Source organism: Meleagris gallopavo, chromosome 14 (genome assembly GCF_000146605.3).
Source record: "Meleagris gallopavo isolate NT-WF06-2002-E0010 breed Aviagen turkey brand Nicholas breeding stock chromosome 14, Turkey_5.1, whole genome shotgun sequence".
NCBI lineage: Eukaryota > Metazoa > Chordata > Aves > Galliformes > Phasianidae > Meleagris > Meleagris gallopavo.
In genome coordinates this window covers 12940152-12959067 of record NC_015024.2, presented here as the reverse complement: position 1 = coordinate 12959067, position 18916 = coordinate 12940152, and the positions used below count along the sequence as shown (strand labels likewise).

General features: G+C 46.1%; 1 protein-coding gene across 4 annotated transcripts in view; it reads left to right on the top strand.

The window, feature by feature from the left end:
- CADPS (calcium dependent secretion activator) overlaps positions 1-18916 on the top strand; it is a 147048-nt gene that overhangs the window by 11541 nt on the left and 116591 nt on the right. For all 4 annotated transcript variants that reach the window (XM_031555608.1, XM_031555609.1, XM_031555610.1 and 1 more), the window contains exon 3: positions 15589-15669. In XM_031555608.1, the coding sequence (XP_031411468.1) occupies positions 15589-15669 (81 nt within the window). The remainder of the gene's footprint in view (positions 1-15588; positions 15670-18916) is intronic.

Sequence of the window (18916 nt, the reverse complement as noted above, 5' to 3'; positions counted from 1 at the left end):
CTGCAGCCTAATGCCGCACAATTCTCTTTCAATTTTCTTTTTATTGTCTGAAATAGAGCGATCATTCTTGTGACATACATCATCTACTAAGTGAATATTTTGAAAGTTCCTTATTAATGTTTTACTGTGTTTTCTCTAATCTTCATTTCTGAAAGAAATGGTTTCTCCAAGGCTGCCTCTTCCCCTTTGCAACCCATATGGTGTTTAGTATTGCAGAAAAGAGAATTATTTAAAACCAAAAAGTTACTCACCAGTTCTTTCCTCTACTCTCTGCATTTCATTCTTCAGACTACTGGTGTTGCTGTGCTACATGACAAACATTTCATGCCACAGCTTGGGATGTGATAGACAATGTCATTTTAATTCAAAAGTACTTTGGAAATCAGATGGATCTGGCCATAGAAAGTACTGCATGAATATAAAATACTGCTAGGTTAATCTTCTGGTCTGCATCTTAAAAAGGACCAAAATAGAAATAAAGAGTAGGTATATTTCTTAAGAGAAATGAGAGGTCAAGGATTTCTTCAGGCAGATGCCTAAACAGGCACATATTTGTTCCCACTGAGCTGGCTACAAATTGGGAAGTTATCAACAAAGTGGATTTCCTGCGTCTCAGAGGCTCAGTGTCCATATCCCTACCTAAAGGGAATGCAACTTACATAAGCTGTTCTTTACCACTCTTTCAGTGTTGAGTTTTCATATTCAATATCCTGTGCTTTTCTGGATCATCTGATCCTGCTCGTTTTGTGAGAAATTAGAGCACAAGCTCGATGGGGAATTCAATGCAAGACATTAAAATACAGCCTCTCGTGTTTAAAAGGCAGCTCTGATAATGTTCTATAAAACTGCAGGCCTCCGTCAAAGAGGCTTCACTGTGTAATGCAGGAAGTGATGTCTCCTAGCAGGCATATGATTATGGGTCTTTGTGTCTTGTAGCCTTTGCCCAGTTCTTTTATCTCAGGAAAAGATGGCAGTAAGAAGCTGGGAGGAATGTAGTGATGACACCATCGTCTTCATCACTCATTTGTGTAGCCTTCGTATAGAAGCCGTTGCAGACAGCAGTGAAAGGGAGAAAGCAGTCACATCCCCTTGTTTCAGTAAGGGAATGATGGCACAGCAGCCTTCCTTTCCAAAAAGTGTTGTGGTATTAAAGGCAGTATCGAGCTGAATTCCACACAACATGGGGAGAGTTAAAACGTGAGAGAGATGCATGCAGCTCTAGGGGTTAAGCAGCCAGAGTTAGGTTGGACTTGGAGGACCTGTGTGCTTTGCCCATGCCAGGGATGCTGTAGATCTGGGTACTGTGGACGTTTGCCATTGAGTTACAGCAGGGAAGTGAGCCTCGCCTCGCAACATGGCACTACACCTGACCCTGAGCCATTGGCTTTTGTGGAAGGTTTTTAAGCCTAAGTAGCTTCATTAGTCCCTTGCTAAGTTCAGAGAAGGCAGTGAGAAAGTCTTGTGGGCGGTCTGAAGTATATAACGTTGTAATAGCAGAGTAATTAAATGGTCTCTTACTTGTTCTTAACACCAGTCATTTGTCCCGCTGATATTTCTGCTGGTTTGCTGCCAAGCTGGTGTTGTGTAACGCTGGTGAAATAACTGCAGGCATGTGCTCGACTTCCAGGAGTCTTACGTGCCTGTGTGCAGTGCTGAGAACAGAACTGATAGCCACAAAGCCGACATGCAGTTTCATGGTGAAGTTATTGGCACATTAATTAAATTGGTGAGGCCGTTGTGTCTGATGAGAATATCATTTGCCAATCGCAGTATTTTATTTTGTTCTGAAATCATTTTAAAACCCAGCCTTCTTTGTTTCTTTCACATGTAGCTTATCAGCAACTCTCCTTCATCACTGCCCCTGCTGTCTCCTTGTGGCTCAAAGTCTCTTCCCTCTCTGTGCATACCCAAATTCTCAAAAATATAGAAAATAGCCTTTTCCATCATTTTCCAACTCAGTTCTTCATTCACCTTTCTGCTCGTGTATTTTCTCTTCAATTGGCCTTTTCCTCCCTCACAGTAGATTTTGGCTGGGAACGGTTGTGCTCAGATGGTTAAATAGCAATTGAGGGTAAATTAGCTGAAAGAGCTGTGACTGCCATTGCCTAAATGATTCCAAAATAACTTTGTGGAGGAGAGTGGCTGTCAGGTCAAGGGAAAGCAGCTTGTTTTGGATCTGCTTGGGGTGAACAAAGCTGGAGGGGATAACACAGGTTAGATTAGTGAAGAGCAAAACGCTATAAATAATGAGTTATGTGCTATCAAGGATCTATGATAAATTATGGTGAGGGCTTGCAAGTGCACAGCAGCACCTGCTCCCATTAACATCTGCAGTGTTACGAAGAGGCCTGCATGGTTTCTTTGAGGCTGGTGCAACAGCTTCCCTTGGGGAGTCCCCACTGACAGCATGGTCCTCAAAAGAGGAGGATGCTGACAGATGCCTTGGGGCCCTCCCATGGGTGCTGCTGGAGCCCATCACCAGCACGCAGCCCTGCCCCTTCCTGGGCTTCTCTGTTGCCAGCCCTGCAACTCCTGGTCTTCTTTACTGCCACTTAAGGTAGGCAGTTGTTCAGGGTCATTGCCTGGTCAGTCTGTTCTGCAGTTACATATGGCGATTGCAAAACAGCTGAGAGTGCCTGGCAGCTGGTAGAAATTTTATTTGTGTGGATGAGAAGAGGCAAAGATACATTCGAAGAGATAATTGGGATCACTAAACTTTCCTATCATAATGCTAGTTGCAGTTTCATCCCTTATAAGTCTAAAAACATAAGCAATATCGAGTATCTATTTTTCTCCCAAACATACCTGCAAAAACAATGGATTTGTCATGTATGGCCCATTGTGAGGCTGTAGCATTCTAGTTAGTGGTCTGGGGAATCACAGAATGGCTTGGGTTGGAAGGGTTGGAAGGACCATCCAGCTGCATCCCTCAGATTGCATCTCAGCTGTGGTGGGGCAGTGACAGAGGCAGAGCAGAATCAGGGCAGTGTGAGATACAAGGGCAGGAATGCAGGCAGCCTGCCTCAGCACGGCTTTGTGCTGCACCAGTGTGCACAGCAGAACGGGAGCTCTCTCCACTGTTGCATGAAATTACTGGATTCCAGACATGGATCAGAAGTAAATTGCTGCTGTTCAAAGACGGAGAGTTCATAAGAATCATTAATAACAAAACTCTTTCTGTGTGGGTTAGTGCTGAGCGGACTCGAGGCTGCAGCTGGCAGGAAGTGCTGGTGAGCAGAGGAAACAGTGGGGTCAGATGATGTCCTGCTGGAAAAGGTGTAAACAGCATTAAGCCAGATGTAACTGGAAGTCAACAGGGACAGACTCTATTAGATCTGAGTTGGCCTGCCCTCAGCATGGTCACCCTAGGTAACAATGGGGGATGTGTTGTCCATCTATACTTCTGCATCGGAACGTGAGATCTGTGCTATAGAACTGTATTGGAAGGGTTTAAGAGTCACGTGAAAGGAGGAGGAAGGACAGCTTGGCTTACCTGGGGAAATGGCTTGAGGCAATGGGATCTGCCTGGAACTACGCATGTACAAGCACAGGAACATCCTGCAGGGTGCAGGCAGGCAGGTGCCAGCTGTGCTCCTGGGCAGGCAGTGCTGGAGGAACAAAGGTTGCTGTAGTGTTTCTGTCTCCTGAAGGCACACACCACGTGTTTTTTCTAGCAGATAAGCTCAAGTTTTATTGCAAGATACAGCCTTCATGTAGCAACCATAGGCTGTTTTATGGGCGTTATGCAGGAGAGCTTTGCCAGATTAAACTTGTTATGGATTCCCATCTGCACGGAAGCAGAAGTTACAAGGTTTGTGCTGTGCAAATAGTTATTTGTTGTACATTTTGGACTAGACATGAAATCTAGTCCAGACTTCACATGTTCCTAGCGTGTGTCATTGTGCAGACTGCCAGCAGCGTGCACCTGAGCAATTCTGCATGATGATTGGAGTGCAGATGGGAAGAGCTTCCCCTCAGGTCACTGCCAGCCCTGGCCACAAGTTACTGCACAACATGTTCCCAGTGCTGCTGTCAGAGGAGCGCTGCTCATGGGGAGCAGCAGCTGCTTTGTGCCGGGCTCATGTTTGCCTGTGGATGGTGTTAGACTGGCAGTGAGTGGGGTGAGGTGTGATGGCACAGCTAGGTGCTCTGCAGACAGCTTAAGGTGGAGAGGAAAAATAAATCCATGAAGAGAGTAGGGTGGGTTTTCTGCTTAGCCCATCTTACCTCTCTCACGCTTAGGTCTCATCCCCTCTTCAGTCGATCTCATCCAAGGCAGCATCTGGCCCAACAAAGCTGCTTTCTCAGCCCACTCCATTCACTTCACCTGCGATGGGAAGCACACATCTGTCACAGGTAGGAGGTGTTTTCAGAGAAGCTGGGAGAGGATTGCTGCTTTTTCCCAGTGGAATACAGAACAGGCAGTCTCACTTCTGTTACCAGTGGTGCATCCTGTAGGGTGCTTTGCAGCACAGGCAGCTGCTGTTCTTTACCAGCCCTGGGGCATCCCTGTGCCCCCAGCATCTCTGCAGCCAGAAGGCACCACAGCCCTTTTGGATCTCCATCACTCACCTGCATCTTGAGGACAGGTTATGCATGCCCCTTTAATCAGCTTAGCAGGGAAAGCAGGAGCAGAAAGAGGCAGACAGCGAGCGATGGACTTGGGGAGGCCATCCCAGCTTTGTGCAGAGCTGCAACGAAGTTTTTGGTAAGTTGTGGACAAGCCTGGCCCCCACATCCCTTAACATTAAGATGCAGGGGGCAGGGCTGAGAGGAACAGTCTCTGCAGGCACAGCTTCTTTGTACCATCTCATGCAAATCTGGGATGAATTAAGTGCTTTGGAGATACTCAAGGAATCAGATGAATTGTTTCAGGAATGCTTCATCTCCACTCTCAAGCTTAAAAAAGAAAAACTGGGGACAGGTCTAAATGTTTTAAAAACAGAATGAAATATATATATATTTTTTTAATCACAGAAAATATAGTAAGGAAAACTGTCTGAAAATGAATGCATTTTGAGGGGATGGGGACACTTTTGGATTTTGCTCAGCCTGCAAGCAGAATGATTCAGTTATTCCCATTGCTTCCAGCTAGGGCTGTGACATGGTCTGCAGTTCATTCCTTTGCATCTGGAAAGCATAAAGCAGGTCCCTGCACCTCTCCCAGCTGTGCCATTGCCCAGCAAAGGTTCTCTTCCTCCACCATTCTCAACATCTCACAGTGTTTGGGCTGCAGTTCCTTTGGGGGTGCTTTTTCTTGTTGTTCTTCCCCATAGCTGCAGCTGGAGGGAGAGAGGGACACCGAGGGAACTGCTTTTCAGCATGGAGATGCAGCAAGGAGAGCTATCTGACTCCGTGGATGATGGCACGCACTCAATATTTATTCCTATGCTCTGGGCACTGGCTGCAGCCCCCTGGTTTCCATAAATCTGCTTTAGCAAGCAACTTGATTAATAGAGAGAAGTGGAGGAAAGGGATTTGAGACGTAGGTTCTGTTTGTGTACACTGCCACAGTTTTATAGCCTGTAGCATCCGATGATACCTTCATTTGAAGTAACAGGTTGACTATAGCAGCACAGTTTTGACATGGTTGTAGTGCAGAATGCAAAAAACACCAAATCCTGTGAGAATGCTCCAAGCGTTTCTCTTCCCTTTGATCTCTTCATTGGTGATTTTTCTCTTTCCGAGAAGAGCTGCAGCTGCCATTGGAGATGGGCAGCACAAACACCGTGGACCAGCAGGCACATTTGCACTCCGCATATTCTGCACTCTCTTACACATCCTTCCTGCGTGTGAAGTGTGTTGCCCTCCACAGGAGTTTAAAGGAGAAGGCGGAGGATGGAATGCAGATGAAATGTGTTCAGGGAGGAGATTTTCACCTGATTTTTGCAATGCACTGCTGTTCAGAAAGCGTCAGGAGACCTCAACACCAGCAGAAAGTGTAATGCTGCACTGTCAGGATCTAATATATTTTTCTTCACTCTGTAAGCAAAAGCCTCCTGCCCTGGTAACATTTTCAAAGGAAGGAGGTCACGCCGTGCTGAATGTAGCTCAGAGTAAGCAGCATTTCCTCAAAAAGCAGGAGGTCAGAGAGCTCCTTGCAGATGAGATACCTGGAAGAGTTACAGTGAGACCTGACCCACCACCCAGCTCATGTTCTGTCCCTAAATCAATCCATCTTTTGTTCAAGAAGCTCTCTCTGGTGAGGGGTGGATCTGGTAAAGCCCCTCTGTCTGCAAAGACGTGTCATTTGGGATGGCAGTGCACTGTAAAACTTCAATCACAGCCAACAAATTACTGTATGGATTGCAATCCCAGCTAGGCTGAGATATGATCCATCTCAGCTCATGAGATGTCAGGAGAAAAAAAGCTCTAAGGTGATGAGCGTGGCAGATAGCTCTGGACAAGATCCCAGGGCCATCTCCTGGCAGCACGTCCTTGGCTGCTGAGTGCTGACTGCAATGTGAGAAGGTGGTCCTGTGGACTGTGGGTCTGCCCCATCATCCTAACCCTTCCAGGACTCACGGGATGCGGATGCCTCTCCTGCAGCACTGCTGTATCTTGGTGTGTTACACAGCTGGGATGGCCCAACCTGGGATGTGTGATGAAGAACAGCAGATATGCCACTGTCCCAGCCCCACAGCCCCAACACTGCAGAGCAGCTCAGAAGCTTCACCTGATGGTTTTCCCCATGGAGAAGGGTGTTAACGATGGGATGTGATCGACTGCCATTTGCTGTTGCTGCTGTATTATCTCTATTTGAATTAGCTTGCAATAACTGCAGTTATATTTAACACCGTCTGCACGACTGAATTTTTAGGTGGCTGATTTTCAATTGCAGATCACTTAATTGCATCTCACTTCGTATAAATATTTGCAGCAGGAGTTAATGTTTTCTGTTATGCCAGACACAAGGTTGGTGCTGTCAGGCAGGAGCAGCCCTGGCCCTCCCTTATCTCGCAGCCTCTTGCTGATGGACCAGGAATCAAGGCCACGTGCCATGGTGGAGCTGGAGGGAAGCCACCAGGTGAATGCTAATTATTTTAAAGAGAGGTGACTTTTCCAAAATGCAGTGATAAATTAGAGATTGTTGCATGGCTAACAGCATTGCTTCTATTTAAAAATAGGAATTTCCCTTAGATGCAAATTTCTCTGAAATCTTATAATGCATAACACGACATGTTAGGGCAAATAACTGACCTTTTTATTAGCCTATTAGGTGAAGCTGTTAAGGTGGTGTGAATTCCTATGTGAGATTCTTAACCTGGCTTTACAGGTTACGCAGACACTGCTGGAGGTGTTCCTACATCCTTAGTGTGTCACTCTTAATCCCACAGAGTGACAATGTACTGCAGTTTTGTTTTGACTGCGGAGGCTAAAGCCCATTTTGAGTTATGTGACCATTGTATTTAACATTAATTAAGATTCTAATCAAGGGATTGGGATCTGAGGATACATAGATCTTTATTCCATGTAGTTTGGGATGAGTTAATTGCAGATAATTCTAGCTATAACAAAATATTTAGAACTGAATAGTACTTTATTGTCACGTGTCAGAAATCTAGATTATTTCCTTCGTATTAATCAATTTGAAAATGATAAGCTATAAAGAAACACAAGCAGACTAAGCATAGGAATCTACCTTGGGCTGCATGAGCTCTGATTCTGGATTTGGAGCTCCGATTTCTTTCATGGTGCCGTAGCTCAGCATATGCCCCAGGCAGGCCTAAAAGCATCCTTACGCAATACATAAGCAGTGAGTATTAAGGCATGCTCAGAGGTCAAGAGATTCTGGACAGCTTAGTTTTTAAGCCCTTTCAGTGTTGTACACCTCTTACGGATGATCTTGCAGAGGGATTTGTGGGGTTCAGAAGTTCTCTAGGGCCAGATTGGAAGGCTATGCCATTCGAGTGGAAGTGTTTTCCCATCCCTTTGATGTTTTTAATGGCCTGCCAAACGTTTGCAAAGGGAGACAATGCTTTTTCTTCCCCCTCTCTGTTCTTCTGCATCCGTTTTTATTTATTTTGTTTTATCACCACTCATAAATTTGTAGCTATCTCTGCACATGCTGCCAGAAAGCTGCGCGCTGGATTTGCTTGTCTCAGCCTTTCCCAGCCCTGCAGCACAGAGCATCCTTGCAAAGCTGGGGTCGAGGTATGCTGGTACACTGAGATAGGTGGGGGGGGGACGGATTTCCCTTTTCAAAGCCCTTCCATGCAGGGAGCCTGGCTGACACCTCTGCTTACAAAGCCACCAGCACGAAGGAGGGCATGAGAAACCTCTGCACTTCTCCATGTATGTGCTTGCAGAGATGCTGTGCTCCTCCAAAATGTGTTGGAAGCCTGCTCAGCTGATGGGGTAAGCATTTCTCAACAAGGCAGCATTTAGATGGAGAGCTTGGCCTGGCTGTTTTGTGCTTACATGATGTGCGAGAGCCCAGCCAGCTGTGGAATGCAGCGATTTATGGCTCTGCTATTGAAGTCAGCACTCAGGCAGAGAGGGGCTGCTGGTACATCCCAGTGAACGTTCTCACTTGCATTTCTAGCACAGCCCCAAAGCTTATGAGCTGTGAAATGAGATTTCTCTTAGAGGGGAAAGCACCAGCCCTAACCAAATGGTGCAAGTCCTTTGTGCTGTTTTAAATCAATTCTCCCCCAGGACCCTTTGCTTCCTTACAGCAGCAGTGGTTCACTGAGTAACACAGAAGCTTGCTGGGATAAAGGGAGCAGGCACTGATCTGCAGCTGCTTAGCAAATGGCCAGGAATTTGGAAACGACGGGCATCCTGCAGAAGGTCAGATTTTGTGTGTGTAAGAGCCAAGTGGTGCAGGGCTCTGCTCCAGCAAGGGGAGGGAGTTTGTCACCTTGCATGGTGGTTTGCTTAATGAATTCTGTAACATTTACAAACAACAGAAAAACCCTCCATTGACCAGCTTTTGCCCAGTGTAAAGCCATCTGGGCACATGGCACCTATACTGCCAAACAACCTGGCCAAGAATTAAACCAGTGTTAAACCTCTCCCGTTCTCAAATATCTAATGAGTCATTGGAATTTTTCACTGGGTTAATGGATTTCTTTTGACTTTTCCCAAAGTTTTTGAAAATTGATTTCAGCTGGAAACTCAGAAGTTTTCCTGCTTGAAATCTTGTTTCTACTACTATTTCTCATCACAAATATTGTGTCCTAGGAACAAATGTTGGCAAAGTAATAGATGCAGATTGTTATTAGTTGGATTATTGGAAGTTTACACTGTACTAGAAATATTCAGCACTTGTTTTGGGCTGAAGGACTGATTTTAGGAAGTCTGACTGGTCAGAGGAGAGGTAGCCTTGAGCATCACTGTTGCACAGCGGTGCAGGGGTGTACTGATGTTTAGTCACATCAGTCTTAAAACAGCTTGCAGAAGGCTGGTGCTGTCTTAAAAAGCCTCTCCCCTTGGCAGCAACTATTTTTGTATTCTTCTGTCCATGTTAGCAGGCAGGGTTACAAGGGCCAATTCAAAGAGAAACTCCTCATCACACATTTCTTGCAACTTGGCCACTGGTTTCAGGAAAGGGTTTTGCTGCAGGGGAAGATGGTTTTAGGGACATCCTTCTGCTGCAGGAGCAAGCACAGCACTCAGATATCTTTCTTTCTGGCTAGAGATCATTTGACATCTGTGGAGCTGACCCAGTGTTCCACTTAGGGTTTGGAGCAAAGCTACTGGCTCAGCATCCTTCTGGAGCATCCTTCCAGAGCAAGCTGCAGGCATTCCCTTTGCTGCTAGAATCCAGAGGGTTTCAGAGAGGCCCCATCACAAAAATCTCCCCTTTCATTTTAATCTATTGGCCCAGAGTGGGTAAATGAGGCTCAACTGGTTTCTGACAATCCATTTTTTGGCTGCAGTCCCTGAAAGAAGGGATTGCCTGTGTGCATCAAGTGACCCTCTCAGCAGTAAAAGCATGCAGTGAGTAGGACAGATCAAGACACAGCCATTGCAGAGCCCTTCTAAATAGGACACAGTCCTGTAGCAACCCCCAAGCCCCATCATGAGCTGGAAAGGAAGAAAGATGTGCTCAGATCCACATTCTGGCTGTGCTGATGCTCAGCACCTCCTAAGCTGATCCAAGAGGTGGGCAATACCTGGGACACTGTCCTTGCTCCCTTTCCCTCTCTCATTTCAAATCCCAAGGCAGCTGGCAGGCTTTGGGTTGCAATTTGCTGCACAAAGGATTAGCATGTTGCCCAGGGTATTATTGACGTAAGTTACGAGACAATTTAATGTCCTTCATACTCCCAGTTGTACAGAGAGCATCCCACCTGCATGTGGGGAGGGAGCCTGCAGCCCTTCCTGCAGTCTAGTTGAGGTATCAGCTGAGCTGAGAGCGTGATGGCCCTTGTGGAAAAGAATATTTCCTCAATTGTTGGAATTTTTCATGGGAAAGGATGCTACAGGTAAATTATGACTGTGTTCCAGGTGGGGCTTGTCCTGGCTCATGTCACTGTATCTGCCAGAGCAGTGGCCAATGAACCACTTTGGGGCCATGTGTTCTTCAGTTGGAGCACTCCATGGTGCCAGACACCTGAGTTACTAGCGAGCCTTGACTGATTGATTAATTATTAATTGAAGGGGACTTATGAATTTTTCAGCATTTTCTCTCGTTGTGCATTACAAAGCAAAAGCTCCCTTTCCTAGACAAAGATCTCTCCTAAAGCTCTACATCAAAGCTGCAAAATTGTCACCCATATTGTGTTCTTGTTCAGCCTTCACATCCAGCATGTTTGCTTTGAAATACTTAATCTACCATTTGCTGAGCTACATAGCTGCTGGCATGCCGAAGGATGTGGGGCCTGGGTCTTGGTGGCTTTGGCACCAGTAACCATACATGACACAGTGATCTGGCTGCATTTTGGGTGGGTGAGTGGCCAGATCAGCGTTCAAAGGGTTTCCAGAAACTTGACACGTGTTGTCATGGGAGAAGCATTTCATTAAATCGATGTGTTGGAAAATCAGTGCAACCACTGAGCTGGTTTTAGTTCATTATTTTATGAGAACATCAGCTGTGGGTTCGGCTACTCGGTGTCGGTAACCTTCCCTTGTCTTGGCTGGGTGGGGTTCAACAGAGCACAGGTCAGGAACCTGAAAATCAAAGTGGCTTTATTCCTCATGCAGCACGAATCATATCCCTATGCCTCTGCATTGCCAGCACTGCGTTGTGCTCTGCAGCAGCATATGGTGCAGGGGGATGGCTGCACTCATAGCCACAGTGAAACCTTCCTCAGAGGGAGGGGAATACCCTTCAGCAAGCCCCACTTATTGCAACTTGGTAACACGTGCTCTTCTGGCTGGGAAGTGATGTTAGCATTAACAGTGATTGGCAGGGGCGGATTACGCTGTTAAATGGTCCCAATGGTTTCTGGCTCCTCTCCTGTGGCTGATGACAATTATGCCGACAATACCTGTCACTGCGTGCGTGCTGTCAGTGCCAGGCTGATGGCTGCACGTCTTGCCTGCTTGTCGCTTCCTGTCCTTACACATCCTTGTAGCATACTACAAAGTTATTTCCAGCGGTGCTGTTCGTTGTGACGGCTTAAAAAGCAGGAGCTTCCCGGTGCTGAGAGCACGATACGTTGGTCTGCTCCACTAATGTTGATAAACATTCGGCGTTGTGTTGGAATTGCGTGTGTCTGTGGGGAGAGAGCTCTGTCGGTGCTTGGTGGCACGGCTCTGGATGGCTTTGGGTGTTGCTGCTGACAGACTGCGGTCCGCCAGGCTCAGCCTTTCCTCTGCAGCATCACGCGCTGCAGTGAGCCCAGCGAAATGGCTCCGGGCATAGGGATGGATGAAGGAGGGAGCAGAGCAGCCCAGCATCGCCTTTGGAGCCAGGGCTGCGTTTGTAATTGTTGGGCTTTAAGCAGTGATAAACTGAAGCCTTAAGTGGGGCTTTAAATCTACAGCGCTTTGCTCCAAAACCACTGGAATGTAAAGTCTCCATTAACACTGTTAATGCCCTTGAATGCTCCTGGCTTTTTCTGGGGTGAGTGGAGGTGAGACGGGGCTGTGCCTTTAAAAATCACAGGGCTCAGCCTGGGTAGTGCAGGGAGGTGTTTCCCAGAGGAAGGAAACAATTTCAGCATGGACTGGGAGGAGTTTGTGCATCTTACTGCAAATCTTAGGGCTAGGTTAGGTTAGGTTGGTTTGTTTCCCTTCTCTTCCACCTTTGAAAGGAGCAGCGAGACTACCTGCTATCCCTTGGGATACTACAAGGCAGAACTCTGCGGCACATTCATTTCAGAGTGGAGAAAGCCATGGGGTTCTCCTGCATGCAGGTGATTGGTTTTGCCCGGAATTAAATACTGTGTTCTCCAAGTCACATCATAGAATCATAGGACCATTAAGGTTGGAAAAGACCTCTGGGGTCACCACATCCAACCCCAGTGCATCCCCACCATGCCCTTTAAGTCACGAACTGGAGTGCCAAATCTCCGTCATGAAGGTCTTCAACCTCTTTTCTTTCATATTATTAGCACTCATTAAAATTTATTCACATTTAGCAGTTTATAAAATGGTCTTTTGCAAGATCTTTTCTTTGCAGTTAACAGTGACCATGTGGTTAAAAGTAGGCATACACCCCACGATGCATTCAGTGACAGACGAGCTGTGATTCTGGAAGATTTTGGGCTCCACTCAAAATCTAATCTGCATAATTTTATTTTATTTTTATTGTTTTACTTTAACAAGTGTTAACCGACATTGATAATCTCTGCAGGGCAAGCAGAGAGAACTAATGTTGTATGCGGGCAGACATATGAAAACATCTAATTTACCAGCAGGCAGTTGGGTAATGTTCAGTTGAGAATTGCAAATTATGTACGTCATCTATTTGTGGTGTGCTGCTGAAGAAAAGCCCAGCACATATGACAAATCATATATATCCTGATATTTATAATACTTTTCCCATTTAATTGACTGGGGCAACCTTCTGATGTATTTCCTTGCTTTATTCATAGCATACCCATAACATAGTCATAATGCAGAACGAAACTAATTCAATTTCTCCTTGACTCTGTAAATCATTTAAGTATTTGCCTGTCAAGTATTTGAATATAAAGTGGGCATACATACGGCAGGAAATAAATAGCTCATTCTCTAGTTAAGAAGTCGGGTTGTAATGACGTTAGGATCTGCATTGCCTTCCCTGGCTGTTCGATATTGCTTAGATAGCATGGATTACATTCACCCCGTACCTTATTTCACGAGCAGGGTATATTTTATGGGCACCAGCACTCTTTTAATAGCCCTCTATAGTGTTATGGCTGTATAAAACGTACGTGGCGTGCTTTGATGTCAGCAGGAGCAGTGAATGAGCTGTGGGAGCACGCAGGGACTGCAGCCTCACCCTGCTCCTTGCACAACAAGTGGGAGACGTTCTGTTGGCTGTCACGGGCTGTCGCTGAGCTTCTTTGTCATCACTTCCCGACAGATGAGTTCTTGCTGTGGAGCTGTTTTGCAGTCATTGAAAATACAGCCTGGAAATACTCTTCGTTTCCTTCAAGTCTCAGTTACCAGCTTGGCAGCCCATAGCTCTGGGAAGGAGTGCATTGCCCATCCAGCTGCTGCTGCAGGGTGCTGAGTGTGTTGCCTCCTAAGAGAAGTAATCTGCAGTCAGATCTCCCCACGACACAGTTTTTGACACCTGTAGCATCACTGCAAAACCTCTGCAAAATCAAGAAAGTACAGAAAGCGTGAGACAGTTTGCTGGCTCGTTACCATACCACAAAATATCTCCAAAGCAGCATCCTTGGTTTCTAAATTTGGCATCTGAGCTATTTTGAGTGATGTGTGATTAGCTTCAATTATTGCAGCTCAGATGGAGTTCGAGTAATGCCCCTTTTTTTAGAGCTGCAAAGATATGGAAGTCTGGAATTGTGCATTTCCTTCCTTTAATTGAGCAGCTCATCACATCACTGATGTGCGAGCATCAGTAAAGTGATGTTTTTGTTTAGAGGAGAATCATAAGGGAACTGTGCTTTATGGCTCCATACTGGTTTGGGGATCAGGAATATGGAGGTGAGAGTAGCAGGTTATGAAAAGTGTACTGGTGCAGCTGCAGTGAGTGAAACTGAGGTGGCTACGCCAGAGATCACTGAAGCATCAATGGAATTTGGATCAGGGTCCTAAACCATATCATTTTCCTGCTTTAATTAAAGCTGTAACGGAGGCTTTCAAAAACTGATCAAAAATGTATTTTCCCTCAATCTCAGTTGCAATGAATGTCATCTCTTTGGAAAATCTGTGCTGAAGCAGTTTGCAGCTATCCTCCTGCATGCACACTGCTCCACGCAGGAGTGAGTGTGCCTCGCAAGAGGACACAGGTTACGTGGGCAGATGCTGGTTTGGGGGAAAGCAAGATATTTCTGCACTCTTCGGGAGCTCTAACAGAATTGCTCGTAACTCATCAGCCTGAGAACTGAAACTTTTGTCATTGCCACGGCTGTAGCTTTCCAGACTGCACTGCACCAGCCCTGCTCTGTTCTGTAAAGCAGTTTGTCTCCTGAGGAGGATAAAACACAGGGAGGTGGTGAGAGCAACCCCAGACCAGCATTTAAACCTCATTTATGTGTGGCTATCACGGCAGAGCTAACGTACAGCAGCTGGTGGCAGTGCTATTTGCTGGTGGCCAGAAGGATCAGTTCTTGAACCCTGGGTAATTAAGACACAGGTTGGGAGGTGGCTGTCTATAGGCACTATTTCAAAAAGGGGCAAAGACGGGATTTAGGCTTTCAGAAGGTGATTTGTGGGTGCTAACCTTGGATTCTTGAGTTGCCTATTTCCTCCAAATAGCCAGAAAAGGGTGCTTGGATGGGAGAGCCAGCCCTCCTCTGTGGAGTCACATTTACAAGAAATGAACCAAAATGGTGAGGTTTAGCACCAGGCTGAGCTTGGTTTTGCAGCTCATGGGTGGAGCAGCCCCACTGCCAGCCATCACAGCATGTTTCTAGCCTTGTACTGAGGCCAAAACGACTCTGGAGGGGTCTGAAGAGTGGTTGGAGTGGAAAGGTGCTATAAAATTGCACGTCATTACTGCTTTTGACTTCTTTGGTGTCTGAATTTGATTTTGTGCTTTTTTGTTGTTCTGTGATCTATACTTCGTATTCCCACTGAAAATAACATACCTACCTCTGAGTCCTACCAATGGAAAACTGCTCGCTGCAGACACCTGTGTGTTGCTCATGCACTGTAGTTGCTTCCTTAATTGGCAGGAACAACTTTTTATCTTCAGAAGATGTTTGAGGGCCAGGCAGGTGCCAAACCCTGAACCACAGGGCTGTAGGAAGTGTTGTGGAGAAGCTCTCAGCTGGAAGCTGCAGTCTTTTTCTGGATGCCAAGCAGGAGCAGGAGAGTGTTTGGCTGGTGATGGGGCCTTGTGTGAAGAGGCTGTGCAAGCATCTAACACAGGGTTAGCATGTTCCTCTGCTCTCGTCCCTCTTGGGACCTTGTGAACATGGCATGCATACTTTGAGTGATCAGCCTGAAAAACTGAACGGCTTCTGAAGGTTCTGCATTGGTTGATTTTTAACCTTAATATTTTTGTTTGGTTTTATGTAGCTGGACAACCCAGATGAGCAAGCAGCACAGATCAGACGTGAGTTGGATGGACGTCTTCAAATGGCAGAGCAAATTGCCAAGGTAAAAAAAAAATTTTACAAATCTTCTGCACTGACAAGTGTGTAAGCAGTTTGTTACTCTTCCCAGGTCTTGTACTTCTCTCACAGATTTCTCTTCCCAATAATCACAGTAAAAAATATGCAGTTCTTCAGCTATGAAGAAAGCAACTACTGCAGATGCTGTTACAATGTGATTTTCCTAGAATGTCCCTAATGAGCTGAGATAGTTTCCAAAATATTCAGGTGCATTATGAGTTCTCAGAATTGGGAAAGAAAATGTCTTGAACTGCTGCAGCTAGATCTGCATATGTACATCTGAACACTCTTCTTCAAATTTCTGTGCTGGCTGGTAATATATAGCATGTAACAAGAAGCCAGGAATTGCCCTAAAGAGTTTGTGCAGTATACTGGGCTGCTGGGAGCCGCAGTTCCCTGCCTGTAGGTACATTCTGCCTCAGTAAGGGTACTGCACATTTGCTGTCTCAAACATGTTCACACTTGGCATGAGGACAGGCAGGCCAGTATTGCACCCCTGTGGGCATCATTGTCATCCAGAGCAGCAGACGTGGGAGTTCAAGACAGTTTTTGTAACAACACATCCAGCAAAGTGCCCCAGGAACCCTTCTGTAAGGAGACATCTCCCTAGGAACAAATCACACCTCTCTCAGTGCAGATATATTTGGCCTCCGATTGACCACCTGTGGAGAGAAATTCTGGGCCCTGTTGACATCAGCGCAGCCAAGATTTTATCCTTGCTTCCGATCAGATGCTCTCAGCTATATGGGGCTGAAGACATTGGGAATGATCTATCTGGCTTTTGGATAATCTGGGAACTATTACCAGATGGAAGACAAAAAGGCCTAATCAGAGAGACTTAGCTCAGGCTGGGGACCCACGTCCCTCCCTGTGTGCACAAGGAGCTGTGTCCAAGTGCTGAGGCTTTTGTGAGAAAGGTAACACCAGAAGCAAACTGACTACAGCTGCTTTCCTTTGTTCAGCGCTTGGCCTTCTGCCATTTTATTTTCAAGACAATATTTTTTCTTTACAGTGAGATGTACCCCCTGCGTGGTGCACTGCAGCCCTGAGATGGGTAGCCAGGCCCTGGGTACCAGATTGAGATTGTCTGATTTTGTTGCTTTGTTTTGTCTTTATGGCACGTGCATAGTTCAGCAGCAGCCAGCAGAGGCTGCAGCATCAAGAGTTATTTTTGCAAACAACGATTTGCCTTTTCCACTCACCCCCAAGGATACTGCAAACAAACTGTGCTACTGCGGGACCTGCGAGAGACAGTCACACCAAGGTCCCAAACACAAGCTGACATTTCCCAGTGCAGAATTCAACCTTCAAACACAGCAGTGCAGCTTGGAGGGAGGTTAGCAGTAAACATGACTTACCAGTTTGGCAGTTATTGATATTTAATCTCATTCACACGACTGCTGGAGGCCTTCTCTCCAGAATGTCAGATCCCACCAGTACCTGTCTGCAGGAATCCTTGTTCTTTTAGACCCGTGAATGCTGCCTTTTAGAGGCATCCAAATGACCTTTTGAGTCCTTCTCTGTATCCTCCTTTCTGGGCAGGACTGCTTTTCCTGTAGCACGGAGTAGGCTCACAATTCAATTCTGTGAGAGGGCAGTGTTTCCAATTTTATCTCCAATTTGCTGCTTTTAACACAGTTTTGCTGCACAGGGAAACTTGCAGTGCTCATTGAACCAACACCGCGCTAAAGACAAGTTAGCTCCTCATTAGGAGGACATTTGTAGGTAAGAGGCAACAAAGGCAGTGGATTCTAAAAGGACCTCATATCATGGTGCTGCAGGACCATGCTGGGTAACTTGGGACTGTAGCTGCATCTCTGCATTTCCATCATCACACCCAATACCAATGAAACTGCTACGCATCGCTTCAAGCTACCTGCTTTTTGCCTTGTTATAAGAAGCTGCTGGTGACACGCAGTGAACTGTTTCAGGCCTTGCTGTGTTTGTGAAGAGGTTTTTGGGGACAGAGCTAAAGTTGAGTCCCTGGAGAGAGTGACAGCAGCAGTGTGAAAAAAGCAATCGTTTGAACATCGTTGCTTCAGCAGTAGTTCTCAACATCTGAAGCAGTTGTGGTTTTTTTCTTTCTCTAGAGGTGGCTTGCAACTTTCTTAATGCCTATGCAGTAACACAGACTGATTAGGTAATTTATCTTACACCAGCTCTAATTTACTTGAGAAAATTGCTTCCCAAGATTGAGACTTGAAACAGAAGACTGTATGGAGTAAACGCAGCCGTGAGTTGTGCTTGCAGTGGGTAGGCTGTTGAGTGCAGTAGAGTATTTTTCCAGCAGCCTTATAACAGTCTTGTAGAATGAACATGACCTTGTTTTCTTTTTTAGCATATGTTTTACAAACTGCTTTTTATTGTGTTATGAATTGCACCTGAGAAGATGCTTTGCATGTCAACCTCAAGTTCTCTGACGGCAGATGTGACTGCTTTGCTGTCATATGCCTCATACAGTCTTGCTGTGAGATGTTCAAAGCCTGAGCACATTCAGGGAATGGGCAGACATATCTGAAGGTGTAGGTCATAGACCAGGAGCCCTAACAGAGCTGGGGCACGGGCAGCAGTTCAAAGCAGAGAGCATGTTCTGGAGAACATCAGATTTTCCTCGCAGTGTCGCGTTGGTTCTCATGGTCTTGTTAATAGCAGGCAGCATGAGAGGATCTCCCAGTGAAGTCCCCAGGAACCACAGGCAGAGAACTGCTAGCATCAGGGTTGTCTCGGAAGGAGAAACTGTCCCTGACAAGTAGTGAAGACGGTGTTCTACCCCTCATTGCAGTTGGGTCCAAGCAGTTCTGCCCACTTATAGCTGGTTTTACCTCCCTGAGCTCCCCTCACAACTTGGGCTCAGAAGTGTTTTTTCAGCTGGCACATCTGAGAGATTGGGGGAAAAAAAATCCTGAAATGTCTGCATGCTTTGACTCGTTAGTAAATTGCTGTTGGTTGCGAAGTTCAGCAGGGAACTGACCTGGTATTTCTGTAATTGGGAACTAATACATAAGAAGGAAGCTATTTGCAGACAGGAAACAAATGAAGTGCAAGTGCATGCAAGAAACAGCAAAGTTGGATAAGGACCAAGTAGTAATTCTATGGGAAGCTAACGATAATGGTTCTGCATTACACAGGGGGAAGCTGTAATTTGTCATCTGGTTGGTGGGCGTTCCCACCTCTCTGCAGATGCTCCTGAGGGATTCTCCCAGTGCTGATTGTCACTACAATTCATTCTGTTG